Raw genomic sequence first — 15,425 nt, 5'->3', positions numbered from 1 at the left:
CTTTGGGACTCCTCAAAATTTGAGGCTGATAAAACTATAGCTCTCTTTAATCTAGAAATGTCACACACTGAAACATTTTCTAAATGCTTCCCACAAACTCTGCATTCCAGAAAGGCAGAGAATTGTGCATTTCAACAGTTCTCTGTGTATCCTGACATAGTGAGAATTTGTGTTTCAGAAAATATAACAGTAGAGGTATATGTGAAAATAATAAGTGTGGTGTGAGTTGCCAGCAAAGTTACAGCTCTCATTAAATATTATATTTCCTTGAATAACAGCAAATTGAGTAATGGCATGAAATTCAAACCTAACAGGAGATCTCCATAATAGAAAAGAGTCTTAATGTAGCTTTATATATAAACATGATAAAACAAGCCTACCATCAGGAAGAAGTTTACCCATTTATTTAAAAATACAGAAAGCACCTACTAGGAGATAGGCAGATATGGTGGGTACCCCTATATGCTTAAAATCCTAATGAGGAATACGGACAAGTAGTCAGACAAATAAAAAGTAAAGTTATAATGCTGATACTAAAAGAAGACTTAAAAAAGACATCTAACCATGTTTGGTGGTAGAGATTAGTAAAGGCTGCCTGAAAAAAGCAGTATCTAAACAGGTCCACCATGTACAGTTGTATAGGTTGCACACTGCATAATTTTACATGGTAGATATGTTAAGCTAAGACCATAATGAAGTACAGAGTGAGCTAAGAAGGAAGTGAGCAGTAGTGGCATGGAATGTATGATGGAAGGGATATGAAAGAGAGTATCCTAGATAAAGGAAACAGCATGTGGGAAGGCCTGAAGCAATAAAGAGCCTGGCACCTTAGCTTAAAGGAACTAAAAGAAAGTCTGTAGCTGCCATGTAGGCTGCAGAAAAAGGTGTGGTTAAATATGCGAGCCAGAACACCAAGGCCATATAATTTGAGGACAATGGGGACGCCCTTCAGGTGTTTTAGGCTGGGAAACGATGTGGTCAGGTTGGCATAATAGAAATAACACTCTGACTGTAGTGTGGAGATTAGATTAGAGTGGGGCAAGACTGAAACAGATAGACGTGTCAGAAGGGCATTGGAATAATCCAGACAAAAGATAGTTTTTGTAAACTGGATCAGTGGAGGGAACTTGAAGGAATGGTTGACTTTGAGAGAAATTTTCAAAATTCAGTTATTGAGACTGATAGAATTTTGGAGGAGGGAGATGGAGGAATCAATGAAGACACTAACATTTCTTGATTGATCACTAGATAGCTTGGGGTTCCATTCACTCAGATTTGGAAGAGTAGGATTTGGGAGAAAGAGAATGAGTTTAAGTGCCTATGGCATGTCCATGTGGAGATGCCCAACAGAAAGATACATGAGTCTGGAAATGATAGGGGATCAGGCTGGAGTGAGAGACTTGGGAATTACCTCTGTATGTAAACAGGTCCACCCTGTACAGTTGTATAGGTTGCACATTGCATAATTTTACATGGTAGATAAGCTAAGACCATAATGAAGTATAGAGTGAGCTAAGAAGGAAGTGAGCAGTAGTGGCATGGAATGTATGATGGAAGGGATACAAAAGAGAGTATCCTAGATAAAGGAAATAGCAAAGCTGGAAGGCATAGGAGAAGTCAGTTAAGTAATTTGGATGCCTATAGCAGAAAAAAACTAATTAATAATGGTTTAAATTGGGATTTGTTGTTTTTCTTTCCTAGTGAAAATTGCAGACATAGGAATTCCGGACTGGTTAGAAGACTCAACAATATGGTCAGGAACCCAGCTCCTGCTATTTTTACATCCCACTGACAGTGATAATGTCCATTTTCAGGGTTGCCTGCTAGGATGAAAAATGCTGTCAGTTTCCCCAGAAAACATGTCCTGTTCCCAGGACATAGGACTTTAAATTTAATTTAAGTTTTTTTTTCTTTTTTTTGAGACACAGTCTTGCTCTGTTGCCTGGGCTGGACTGCATTGGTGCAATCACGGCTTTCTGCAGCCTTGACCTCCCCAGGCTCAGGTGATTCTCCCACCTCGGCCTGCTGAGTAGCTGGGACCACAGGTGCCATGCCTGGCTAATTTTTCTATTTTCTGTAGAGACGGGGTTTTGCCATGTTGCTCAGGCTGGTCTTGAACTCTTGGGCCCAAACGATTCTCCCACCTCAGCCTCTCAGAGTGCTGGGATTACGGGTGTGAGCCACTGCAGCAGACTGGGACTTTAAATTTTAAAACTAAGAAAGGCCCAGGCTAACTAAGATGAATTGTTCACCCTAGTCACCTCCCGTTCTTAAAGTGGCCATTGCAACTCCAGCCCATTGCATGCACACTTCAGACAGAAAGAGGGAGGAAGGGAGAGGACAAAAGAAACCTACTAGCTGAGTCAGCCCCATCTTTGAGGAGCTTTCTTGAAAGCCCCATTCAACAACTTTCTTCATCTAGAACTTAGTCACTGGCCATCCCAAATGCAAAGCTGGTACAGCAATGTCATTCTCTTGGCTGAGCACATTGCCAGCCCCAATCAAATTGGAATTCTGTAATGAGGAAGCAGGAGAGAATGGTTATTAGGGAGGCAATTAGCAGTTATGCTATGGTAAGGAAGAGTCATCAAAGTAGAGAAGCTAGACCCAGACCCAATGAAATACTAACAAGTAAGAGACTAACAAAGGTAGAGAATACCATAGAGAAGATAGAGGAGTAGCAGGTAGAAGGTAGGGGCAAAACTATTAAAGGGGTGGATCAAGGAATCCAGAGGAAAAGAACATTTCAAGATCACGATGTTGATGCTGCTGCCATGCGATTTTATAAACAAGGGCCACCTCTAAGGTGAAAAATGTCACAACCTTCCTGTAGAAATTCCCCTCACTCCCCAAAAGCCAAACACCCCAGATGTGGGAGAAGTTTGTGAGTCAACTAGAAAGGAAGAAGTCGGACATGATCTGCCCCATTTGGTCTCCCAGGACCAAGCAGATATTGTTAATCAATAGTGACACTCTATTCAGGGTGTCTCCCCAGGCCTCACTGTTTTCTTCCATTTCCATCCTAAGTGGCACTAGAAAAAAAAAAATCTTCCTTGGCATCAAGATCCCTTTATTAGACATCAAGGTCTCATCCAGCTTCACCATATTAAGGTTCTCTGGAGGTTCTGCAGTTGTCAGCCAAGCTTTGCCTTTATTTGTGAGAGGAGCAAATTTTTTCTTATGAATTTGAAAAGAAAGAAATTTTTCTTTTTGGAGATAAGTATTGTATAATAATGACAGATGCATAATGAATTTCCTGAGGCAAATGATATTGACAAGGAATACTGAGAACACCGAAAATTCAGTTTCCACATCAGGAAGAAAGGACTTACCCCACCCATGACCCTGTGTGTTGGGATAGCTTGGAAGTTTGTACGTGGTAATTTTGTGCTGCTCTATAAATGCAGGCTTTCCTTTCTGCTTAAGCAAAGCTATATTTCCCCAGTGGAAGAGCCTCTTTGCTGGTCTAGAGAAGGCTTCATTCTGGGAGGGGTTTCTTACCACTTGGGACCAAAATAGGATGACAGTATCTAGTTGTTCCTTTTCAATTATAGATAATTTTGCCCACCGCACTTCAGAAGTGGGACCTGCCTATAAAGTTGCATTGCAAATCAACCATCCTCAGTATGCTGGCTTCTGGGGAGATTTAGATGTAAGCTTATACCTCTTGAGTCTCATTCATCCCTTTATCCACGGAAGCTAACCAAAGCCAGGAGTTTCATGTACTTTGATTGAATGAGAATGAAGTTTCTTGAATCTGTGTCATATTGGGGGCTTCACATGGCAAGGAGAGGGGAGAAGAGAAGCCATTCCCATAAAAAACATGCACTGAAAAGACATATGCCCTGCAAAACTCCATGGGGAAACCCTTTCTAATCCAGCAGGAAGATTTGGAAGCTTGAAGGACTTGTTTCTATTAAACGATATGAGTACTCTGTTGTCTGGCAACTGGGGGCCCATATACTTTACGGAAATGGATTGTTCATAAGATGTACACATTGCAAGTTAGTAAATACTTATTAAGACATTGGACTGAAACTGTGGACTGTGCCTTGTACAAGCTGATAATTAGAGGTCTCTGGACCTCCAGTGCTACCCTTCTGCATGGTGGCTCTGTAACCCTTTATCTTCATGTTGCCCTACTTCCCACCCTTTGGCAGGATTTACCAGTAATATTTGATAGCGTCCTCTGAGTCCAAGCCTGTGGGATCTCTGACAGCAGTCAATAACCAAAGTGCAGGTGCAAATAATCTTATTTTGTATCCCTTGATTCTAAATTGCACCATAGATTTGCTAACATCCTTTTAGGGAGTGGGGAGGTGCACTATAGATCAATTGTAAGACATGCCCTAATTTTAGAAATCTTGACATGTTTAAAAGTCTTTTAGATTTGAGGCACTGCAGTAGAAAAATTAATCAGATTATTGTGTTATCAGTAGAAATAACATTTGTGGAGAAGCCCAGATGAAAGTCCATATAGATTTATCCATACTTTCAGGATCCCAGTATAAGGAAAAAGAAGAAAAGGTTGTTTTCCTGCTGTAAAAAAATGATATTATGAAAAGATAAATTAATAAAGGAGACAAAAGGAAATATTTGGAGACAGCCTGGTGCAGGGGAAAAGGCATGGACTTTGTGCCTCAGCTTGGTTTACTAGCTGTTTCCTTGAACTGGCGAATTAATTTTTGTCAATCTCTGTTTCCTTATTTGTAAGGTAGCAATTGCTACATCATAGGATCATTTGACAGGCTTAAGGGAGAAGAGCATGTGTGAAGAATCTAGTACCCGGAGTACAACAAATGTTAGTTGTTTTTGAATCTTTGTTTCTTACCAGATGACTTGAGCTGAAGTCTTAAAAGTTATGTGCATCATTTTATTAAAATTATGATTTACATAATTAGTGATTAAACAACACAAAATAATAGTAAAATTGGAAACTTCAAACGGAAGATGAGAATACTTTATGCGAGTCACAAATATTTGTGATTTTTTTCTTATATAGTTTCAGATCAGAACATTGTCTGCCAGAAGTAATCAGTAGATTTATAAATCATTGTGAATCTGATTGATTGAGAAAAAAACTCAGATATTAATAGTCCCAAAGATTAAAAAATTGTTTTACATTTAAGGAGTGCTATATTATTTATCTTCTAATAACACGATCAACTTTGAGAACCCCATACCCACTGTATTTTCTATACATTTTGAGAAATTTGACTTTTTCATTTTTTTGAAAGTCTTTGATATGCGAAGAAAATAACACTCCTTCAAAATGTAAGCTGATGGTTTATACATAATTAAAGATGCAGTTCCACAGAGGCATCTTCTCTCCACGATAGAAATCTGTTCTTTGCAGAAACTTCATGAACATTTGCTGGATGCTTTGCATGTATTATTGTCCAGGCTGCTTTGATTATCTGGTAGATCCCAGAGATGACTGTCATAGCATAAAAAGACATGCCCATAGCAGTAGAGCAGGCACTAGGGAGAATAGATCCAGTCACAGATAGTTGGAAGATCTTCTACATAGGGGGCAGAAGTTGGTGTCAGAAAGGTAGGGCAGGCCAGGCGCGGTGGTTCACGCCTGTAATCCCAGCACTTTGGCAGGCCGAGGCAGGCAGATCACCTGAGGTCAGTGGTTTGAGACCAGCCTGGCCAACATGGTGAAACCTCGTCTCTACTAAAAATACAAAAATTAGCTGGGTGTGGTGCCGGGTGCCTGTAATTCCAGCTACTTGGGAGGCTGAGGCAGGAGAATCGCTTGAACCTGGGAGGTGGAGGTTGCAGTGAGCTGAGGTTGTGCCACTGCACTCCCGTCTGGGTGACAAAGCAAGACTCTGCCAAAAAGAAAGAAAGAGAGAGAGAGAGAGTTTGCAAGCGCAATGGGCAGCAGGTAGAACAATAGCAATTGGTATCAAGGCGGTCCAATATGAGATGACGAGGTGGGGTAACCATCAGAAGAGGACACTGATCATCTAATTGGACATAGGAGCAGTAACATTTATTAAGAACTTCGCCCTGTGCTAAGTACTTACATTATCTTATTTAATCTTGTTTAAAAGACTACAAAATCAGTATTTTAACATCCTCACTTTACCAAAGAAGAAAGTGGGTTTCAGATAATTAACTTGCCCAAAGTGACATTGTTTCTAAGTGGCGTGGCCAAGATTTGAACCAACATCAAGCTGATGTGATAGCCACGCTCAACCATTCCACCATACTGTGTCCACAGCAGGACCTGATCCAGGGAGGCAGACAGTTAAGGCATTCGGAAAATTGAGTGGGAAGATCTTCGCTTGAGTTCAGGGACTAGACTTCAGCCCTGGGAAGGAAGCTGCCAAAAAGAAGCAGCATCCTTGTCTTAGATATGCAAGGCACTAAGCTCTAAACAAAAGAGAGACGTAGGCATTGCTGTCAGACCTGCGTCATAAGATTTCAGCCAGAATCACATCAGGAGTAAATATGCCGGATTCCACTTGAAATGATGATTAGCCTTGGGTAAGAACCAGAGGAGCTTAGCTGTGAGGAGGGAGACTGCTTAGCATGGCCAGGCAGGATGGGCCTAGCACTAAAAGGACAAAGTTGTAGATTTTAACATCAAAGGGGCAATTAAAGTGAAATGAATGAGGCCTGTTCTCATATCAGCACTGAAAATGTGCTGCTGGTCTGTTACCTGAACAAATATCTTCTCTGATCCATATTGGAAAAAAGTAAGAAGGCAATATACATTTCTCTCTGTCTCTGCAATAACTAAAAAACTCCTGCCTTTGATGATGAGAACAGAAATTAGCAATTAACATGACCATTTACAAAGCATTTTTATATATAGTCATGCACTGTATAATGTTTTGGTCAACGACGGGCATATATGATGGTGGTCCCATAACATAATGAAACTGAAAATTCCCTATAGCCTAGTGACATTGTGATGATTCTGATCCTGTATAGGCCCTAGGCTAATGTGAATGTTTGTATCTCTGTTTTTAACAAAAAGTTTGAAAAGTAAAAAATGTTACAATATTTAAATGGGAGAAAACCTCATATAATAAGGATATAAGGAAAGAAAATATTTTATACAGTACCGTACAATGTGTTTGTGTTTTAAGCCAAGAGTTGTTACAAAAGAGTCAAATGTTAAAAATTTTTTTAATTTATAAAGTAAAAAGTTTGTAGTAAATGAAGATTAATTCATTACTGAAGAAAGAAAAATGTTTTATATAAATTCAGTATAGCCTAAATATACAGTGTTTATAAGTCTACAGTAGTGTACAGTAATAGCCTAGGCCTTCACATTTCCTCCCTGCTGACTCACTGACTCACCCACACCACTTGCAAGTTAGTGCCCTATACAGATGTACTATTTCTTATCTTTTATGCTGTATTTTTACTATATCTTGTCTATGTTTAGGTATCTTTAGATACACAAGTACTTATCATTGTGTTTCAATTGCCTATAGTATTCAGTACAGTAACATACTGTTGCAGGTTTGTAGCCTAGGAGTAATAGGCTGTCCCATATAGCCTACATGTGTAGTAGGCTCTCCATCTAGGTTCATGAAGTACACTCTATAATACCTGCATAATGACAAAATCACCTAATGATGATTTCTCAGAACCTATCTTCATGGTTCAGTGACGCATGACTGTACATCATTTTATCAGGTTCTCACAACAGCCCTATAGATATGAAGTCTTATCTCACTTCAGTTTTACAGTCTGAAGTCAGCACAAAACGTGAAAATTATACATTGTCAAAATTGCTCTTAAGAGTTCCTTAAATTACAGAATACAGTGTACATGGTTTTATACATATTATGCCATTTTTATGTACAACACAGCCAATTTTTCTTTCTGCATGGAGGTATGTACTTATTTAAACATTAGATGAAATAGATTCCATTTAGTGGCTATTCATATGAAAAACATATTTCGTGTGTGTGTGTGTGTCGTATACTAGTGGTTGGGTTGTTTTTAGTTGGTTTGTTTTTTTCTAAGTACATTGATTTTCCACATATTGAATGTATATGTAAAGTGGCTCTCTTCTTTTATTACTCCCATTTTGAAAATAAGCCAGTGATTCAGTTTGTGTGTGTGTCATAAGGTTTTAAACCTAGGTTCTAATTTACAAATCCTGAGTAGGGTCCACTGTACCACGCAGTCACCCCAGCATGATTATCACACCTGAAGGACGGGGCATTCGGTATTCATTAGCTAATAGAATTCCATGGGTGCCAAGAAGCCCCCTGTGATTTGTGCCCTGACCATGCTGCCACAGTGATGGTGTGGGACTTAGACCTATTACGCTGTGCCATGGCTACTGGAAGTTATCGATACATTGAGTTCTGGACATGCAGATGTGTCCAGAGATTGAACATGACTTCAAGACTCAATTATTTATGGCTTGACTTCACTTAAACAGAAAAGCTTTTTCTGTTGTTTTCTGATGCCTGCATGTGACAAGGAGACATCTTCAAACCCTAGGGCATATGGAGTCTGTACTTTTTGGCAAGATGGCTTAATGATTGTTTTTCATTGATGACTTTTTAAAAAAATTATTTGGAAGTTTATGGCCCTTTTCTGACCCTTTATAAAGATTTTATCATCTCTAATAAATGTCTAGTAAATCAGTTCCAATTGCCTAAGCAGCCATATTTGAAGTGGATCCTTCCCTCTCCTCCTGATGCCATTTCTCCAACACTGTGGTTGGTAAATCTCCCCCAGATCCCTGGCCTGATGCATCACAGTCAACCTCCCAATCCCCCTGTGATTTCTGCCCTTCTTTGCCTTTTTCTCACTTGTTTTGTTTACTCTAACACCTCTGAAGCACTGCTTTGTATTCTTATTGGTTTTAAAAGATGAGAAAAGGGAGCATGTCAGCAAGAATGGTGGAGTAAGGACCTCAGAGAATCCTCTCCCCATAAAACCAATGAGAACAGCAGAAGAAATGGTCAAAATCAACTTTTTAAGAACTCTGGAAGTTAACCAAAGGCTTACAACATTCAGGAGCATGTATTCAAGAAAAATGAAGGAATACTGTTAAAACAGTGAACTTTATGGTGTTCTACATTATTCCCAATTTGATATTTAAATATATATGGAAATACAAGGGACCCAGAATAGTCAAAATGATCTTGAAAATGAGTATGAGGTCGGAGGTCTCATACTTCCCAATTTCAAAACTTACTACACAGCTACAGTAAGGAGGACTCTATGGTACTGGCATAAGAATAAACATAGATCAATAGAATCAAATTGAGAAGTCCAGAAATAAACCCCACATCCATCCTCAACTGATTTCAACAATGGTGGCAAGAAAATTCAACGGACAAAAATTAGATCAAAGATCTAAATGTAAAAGCTGAAACAATAAAACTCCAAGAAAAAAACATAGCTGTAAATCTTCGTGACCTTAAATTTGAGAATGGCTTCTTAGCTATGATGCCAAAGGCAGAAAAATAAAACTAAAAATAGAAAGTTAAACTTCATCAAAATTTAAAAATTTTAATTTCAAAGGATACCATAAAAAAGGTGAAAAGACAGCCGGAAGCGGTGGCTCACTCCTGTAATCCTAGCACTTTGGGAGGCCAAGGCTGGCAGACTGCCTGAGCTCAGGAGTTCGAGACCAGCCTGGGCAACATGGTGAAACCCCCCGTCTGTACTAAAATACAAAAAATTAGCAGGGCATGGCAGCATACACCCGTAGTCCCAGCTAATCAGGAGACTGAGGTAGGCAAATCGCTTGAGCCCAGGAGGCAGAGGTTGCAGTGAGCCGAGATCATGCCACTGCATTCCAGCCTGGGTGGCACAGCAAGACTCCGTCTCCATTAAAAAAAAAAAAAAAGGTGAAAAGACAAAGCACAGAATGGGAAAAAATATTTGCAAATTTTCTATCTGATAGGATCTATTATCCAGAATGTATAAAACCTCTTATAACTCAACAATAAAAAGACAACCCAATTTTTAAAATGGACAAAGGATTTGAACAGACATTTTTCCAAAGTAGATGTACATTAATGGCCAACAAGCACATGAAAGATGCCCTACATAATTAGTCACTTGAGAAATGCAAATCAAAAGCATAATCAGAGATCACATCTACTAGGATCACTAAAATTAAAAAAAAGATGGGCAATAACAAGTGTTGGTGAGGATGTGGAGAAATTGGAACTCTCATACATTGCTGGTGGAAATGTAAATGATGCAACCACTTGAGAAAGCAGTTTGGCAGTTCTTCAAAAAGTTAAACATAGAATTTCCATGTGGCCTAACAATTCCACTCCTACGCATACACCTAGGAGAATTGAAATTTTTGTATATAAAAACACTTGCATAAAAATGCTCATGGCAGGATTATTCATAATAGTCAAAAAGTAGAGGCAATCCAAATGTCCATCAACTAATGAATGAATAAAATGTGGTATATCCATAAAATAGAATATTAGCCCCCAAAAAGAATGAAATTCTAATATATGCTACAACATGGATGAACCTTGAAAATATGCTAGGTGAAAGAAGCTAGTCACAAAGGGACACATATTATATAATTCTATTTATATAAAGTTTCCAGAATAGGCAAGTTCAGGCAGACAGAGAGTAGATTTGTGGTTTCCAGAGGCTAGGGGTGGGGAGAATGAGGGATGACTGCTAATGGATACAGGGTTTCCTTTTGGGGTTATGGTGAAAATGTTCTGGAATTAGATACTGGTGATGGTGCACAACTTTATGAACATGTTAAAAACCTCTGAATTGTATTAAAAGGGTGAATTCTATGGAATGCAAATTATGTCTAAAGTTAACTTCCAAATATCAATCTGATTAAGATGGAATAAATAAAACATTTTACACCCAAAGAAAACTTCGTTAATTCACTTGGTGGTAAAATGATTCTTTTTAAGTAAAAAGAACTCACACATTTATTCTAGAATAGCAATTTTCTTAGTGACAAGGCAGGGAAAGGCAACATCCTTGACATTAATATCTTCCTCATCCTATATTTTCTAAAACTTCTTCAAAATATACCATGTTCCTTCTAGTTCAAATTAGCCATAACGTGACCACAAAATATACCCCTACACTGAAGCCACAAGCAGAGATAACAAGTAGTTTCAACTCAGGTGCCAACTCAGATTGATTGGTAGTGGTTACATGGAGCACTATGTTTAGAAGGATTCTAAGGCTGTATCCGGAGCAGGCCTGGAAAATGTAGTGATTAGTTTAGAAAATTAGTCTTGAAGTTGGCAGTGATAGTGGAGGTGGGCGGTGCTTGGGCTAATGATTAGGTCTAGGAAAATGCATCATTCTGCTGGGTGGATTGCATCCAGTCAGCTGGGTAGATACCTCTTTGCATGGACTGTAATGCAACTAAGAGGCACGTTCACATGGCGTGACCTAAAAACAAATATGAGATCTTTAATTTAAATGCAAAATTCCAATATTTTAAAATAACCCACATTTATGGCTAAGATGTCAAAATCACTCAATGAATAGCACTGACTTTCATCACACAGAATAAAATCTAGATATTTTAAATAGTACATTTTATATAGTGTGTGCTCTCAAAGGTTCTTGACAAGAGAACATTAGCATAAGCTTATAGTAAAATCTCATCAGGTGGGAGAGAACATCAAGAGAATTTTTTTATGGCACTCACTGAAAAGCCAAGATAATCACCAGCAGATGGACTCTGTGCACCTGCTTTAACACACATTCACTTAAATTTGAGTTGTACCTTCCAGCAGAACTGTTGCCTGCCTCCTTTACATGCTACAGGAGCCTGCACTTTCTTTGGTAGATGAGAGGTGGCTGGAGAATGAACCCTATTTACCTGTCCATACATTGTAAGTCAACAGTTCTCAAAGACCAGTAGCATCAGTATCACCTGGAACGTCTAAGAAATGCAATCTGTTAGAAATGCAGCATCACCCCAGCCCTACTGGATTGGAAACTCGAGGGGTGGGCCTGGGGATGTGTATTTGAACAAGATATCCAGGTGACTCTGGGCTCAACTTTAAGAGCATTGCTTTGAGTTGTCCCTTCTAGAATGGGGAAAGAAAAAGGGGAGGGAGACAAAAGGGGAGGCTGGGGAAGTGCCCAGGGAAAATTGAGCCTCCCATGGCAGCAAAGTTGGTACTTGATATGAATGTTGATAGGACATAGCAAGGTCTTTGTTTCTTTCCTCTTTTATACTCCACGTCCCAACTCTCTACTTCCTTGGAAAAGGTTTGAGGTACTCACATGATCTCCCCCAACCCAGCCTGCTTGAAGTCCCTTCTTTTGGGGCAGTAGCAAAGAGTGGGGAAAGAGGATGGCGCTAATACATTCCTCATGCCACAAGAAGCAGCACTTTATCCAAAAAAGGGTTGGCCCCAAGAGCTCCAGCTTAGAATAGTCAAACCCAACAAGCCCTTCACCTCGGAAATGCATGTGAAGCACTTAGAACAGCACTTGTGCCTGAGTTGCAGTGATTGTCACCTGTACGTGGGAGGTATGGTAGTGGCAGCAATTGCTGCAAGGGCCAGATTTCTCCACAAGGGTGCCTGGGTTGGCATCTAGAAGCAATTGCTATCCGCACCCAGTGGGCGGTTGCTATGTTAAGAAGATTGCCAGCCAGAGTTAGATCTTGATCTTGAAATCCTTCAGTCAGCAAGAAAGGATCCCTGAAGACAATGCCCTAACTGTGTCCCTCATGTGAGGATGGCTGTCATCTGAGCTCCAGTTAGCCTGTCGGTACTCGCCACAGAGATAAGGATCCAGGCTGGGATGGGCATTTGAGACAACAAGCGTGGGAGGACAGGCTGAAGAACATCAAGCAAAACAAAGAGGCTTTTCAGATCCTTTCTAGTAAGAGTTTACGGTTAGAGAGACTGAAGTGCAGACACAGGGAGGTGGAAGCCACAGGATGAAAGACAGCAGGTTAAATGACAGCCATGAATGTGGGGCCCTCCGAGAAAGCATGAGAATCTGCAGGCCAGAAAGGCCCAGGAGGTCCCCAAAGACCCACAGGCAATTGGATCATTGATATAGGAAACCAGATGGCCAGAGGTGGGTTTGGAAGGCTCGAGTTAAGGTTCTTGGCTTCAATGCCCCACCTTTTTTTATAGAAATGCTTTTCACATCCTGTACAGCCAGCAGAAAGAACTTGTCAATATTAGGAGGGTAGAGGGAGAAGGGAAGGAGAATGAACAGAGGAAAAGGAAAGGAGGAGGAGGACGGAGAAAGGGGAATAAGAACACAGAAGAGAGGAGGAGGACGGAGAAAGGGGAATAAGAACACAGAAGAGAGGAGGAGAAGGAGAAAGGAGGAAAGAGGGAATCCGAAAGGAGAAGTGAGGATAGAGGAGAAGGAAGGACAATTGCTAGTCCCAGAGTGTCCAGTGCTTTCCCAGCCCTGTGCTACATGTTTTGCAAGTGTTTCCTCATTTAGTTCTCAGAACTATGAAATCTGGTCATGGAAGAGTCAAGGGAAGGAAGTCTTATTCCTAATTAAAAAAAAAAATAGCTTACAATGTACTTTTTCTGCCTAGGTCCCAAGATCCAGGCTTAGGTAACCAAATCAATTCAGTCTACATAATGATGCAAGTTAAATGCAGATTGAAACGTTAGGTAATGGGGAGAGCTATGTAAGGAGAAGGTTGAGTCCACCTAGTTATTCTGACTTCAGTCATGCCGCTCTTCTGATTCTGATGTCCCTCAGCCTGCAGACACATATGCCTGTGGGGACCAGGGAGATGAATGCAATGTTCTAAATAGGCCTGGTGTAAAAGAATAAAAAGCAGAGACACTCAGTGTCAGGAGTGAAGAGGGAGTGATGGCAATTATGGCAAAGTGGAGACCACTTGCCACCCTCTGAAGAGGCAGCACCACTCAGCTCCAGCCTGTTGTCATCATCTGGTAACATGGCCTCAGTGCTTTCTAATTTTTTCAAAAGAGGCCAGTGATCCAGTGTTCAGGCAACTTTCAATGGATTGACAAAATGTGTCTCCAGGTTTATCTGCCCAGAGACTTACTGGACTGCAGTTGCATATTTTTCCAGGTTGCAAACCAAAAATTGATCCTTTTCCTGTGTTCCTTTCTCTTTCCAGGCCATTACATTTATGTGGATACCTCCTTTGGCAAGCAGGGAGAGAAAGCTGTGCTGCTAAGTCCTGACTTACAGGCTGAGGAATGGAGCTGCCTCCGCTTGGTCTACCAGATAACCACATCTTCGGAGTCTCTGTCAGATCCCAGCCAGCTGAACCTCTACATGAGATTTGAAGATGAAAGCTTTGATCGCTTGCTTTGGTCAGCTAAGGAACCTTCAGACAGCTGGCTCATAGCCAGTTTGGATTTGCAAAATAGTTCCAAGAAATTCAAGGTAGGTAGAGTTTAGGAGAAAGATATAGGGCCTATTATCTTTGCTTTATACTATTCTAAAATCTTATGAAAACTTCTGACGTGGAGGTTAGTTATCTCCTGGATTATGATGTGATGTTTCATAAGATACATACCACAGAAGAATATTAGCAATGGAAATTAACATTTTGTTTATTTCTTAAAAGAGCTTCTTCCCAGATTTCTTTCCCGTCTATTTAAATGAGCCTTCTGTAAAAATCTAAATGGGGCTTAAACCAACCTCTTCAATGAAAATAGATTTTCTATGGCTTTAGGGAGTATTCTCATTTCTAGAATTTTATTTCATCCTTCTAAATTGTGTGTGCTATATGTTTGTTTATCTTCTTAATCATTTCTTTGCTACAAATTTTGAACAAAACATTATAATAAAAGGAAAATGAAAATACTTTAAAAGAGAAAAGATACTTAAAGGACATGTTCCATTTCCTTTTCAAAGAGGGAAGTTGTTCCTTTGGGAGTCCTGGAAAAGGATGGTAGCGAATGTAAGGTGAAGCTGGGTGTGGACTGGATAAGGAAGGAGGATGGGATCCAGACACACCTGGCCATGAAGTGTGATGTTTATTGAAAATATTTCATCAAGGACACAATGGAGCCATCATGAAAACGTTCCCCATTCCTAATCTGCCTTTCAATTTCCTATCCCATCCCACTTCTTCTTTGAAAAGCTTGAAATACTTTACTCTCCTATACCTGCTGTCTACTTGGAGTCCTTCCCTGTCAGCCAGTGGTTGAGGATGGAGCATGGGGGCTCTGAGTTCCCTCTTTAACAACTTCTTCCCAGCAGTTATCACCTCCTAAATCTGCCAGCATAGTTGCAGAATATAGGGCTAAAACCACAGGAGAAAAAGTGATTACTTTCAGAAACAGGACCACAAGTGCTACCACAAGCACTGAAGATGGTGGTGGTTGGGATAGCAAGAGAAGAAAAGACAGCTGACTCTGAGCTTCTATCAGATGCCTTACTCACCTCGAAGTTTTGATGTATGAGTTTATGTGCACATGCGCATGCACACACATACATACACACACATTCTT

General features: G+C 40.1%; 1 protein-coding gene across 3 annotated transcripts in view; it reads left to right on the top strand.

Moving 5' to 3' along the window:
- MAMDC2 (MAM domain containing 2) overlaps positions 1-15,425 on the top strand; it is a 180,399-nt gene that overhangs the window by 48,479 nt on the left and 116,495 nt on the right. For all 3 annotated transcript variants that reach the window (XM_055272309.2, XM_055272311.2, XM_055272312.2), the window contains exon 3: positions 14,081-14,352. In XM_055272309.2, coding sequence (XP_055128284.1) covers positions 14,081-14,352 — 272 coding nt within the window. The remainder of the gene's footprint in view (positions 1-14,080; positions 14,353-15,425) is intronic.

The sequence above is a fragment of the Symphalangus syndactylus genome, chromosome 3 (assembly GCF_028878055.3).
Source record: "Symphalangus syndactylus isolate Jambi chromosome 3, NHGRI_mSymSyn1-v2.1_pri, whole genome shotgun sequence".
Taxonomy (NCBI): domain Eukaryota; kingdom Metazoa; phylum Chordata; class Mammalia; order Primates; family Hylobatidae; genus Symphalangus; species Symphalangus syndactylus.
Note: the sequence above shows the minus strand (reverse complement) of the source record. Positions and strands in the feature narration are given on the sequence as shown.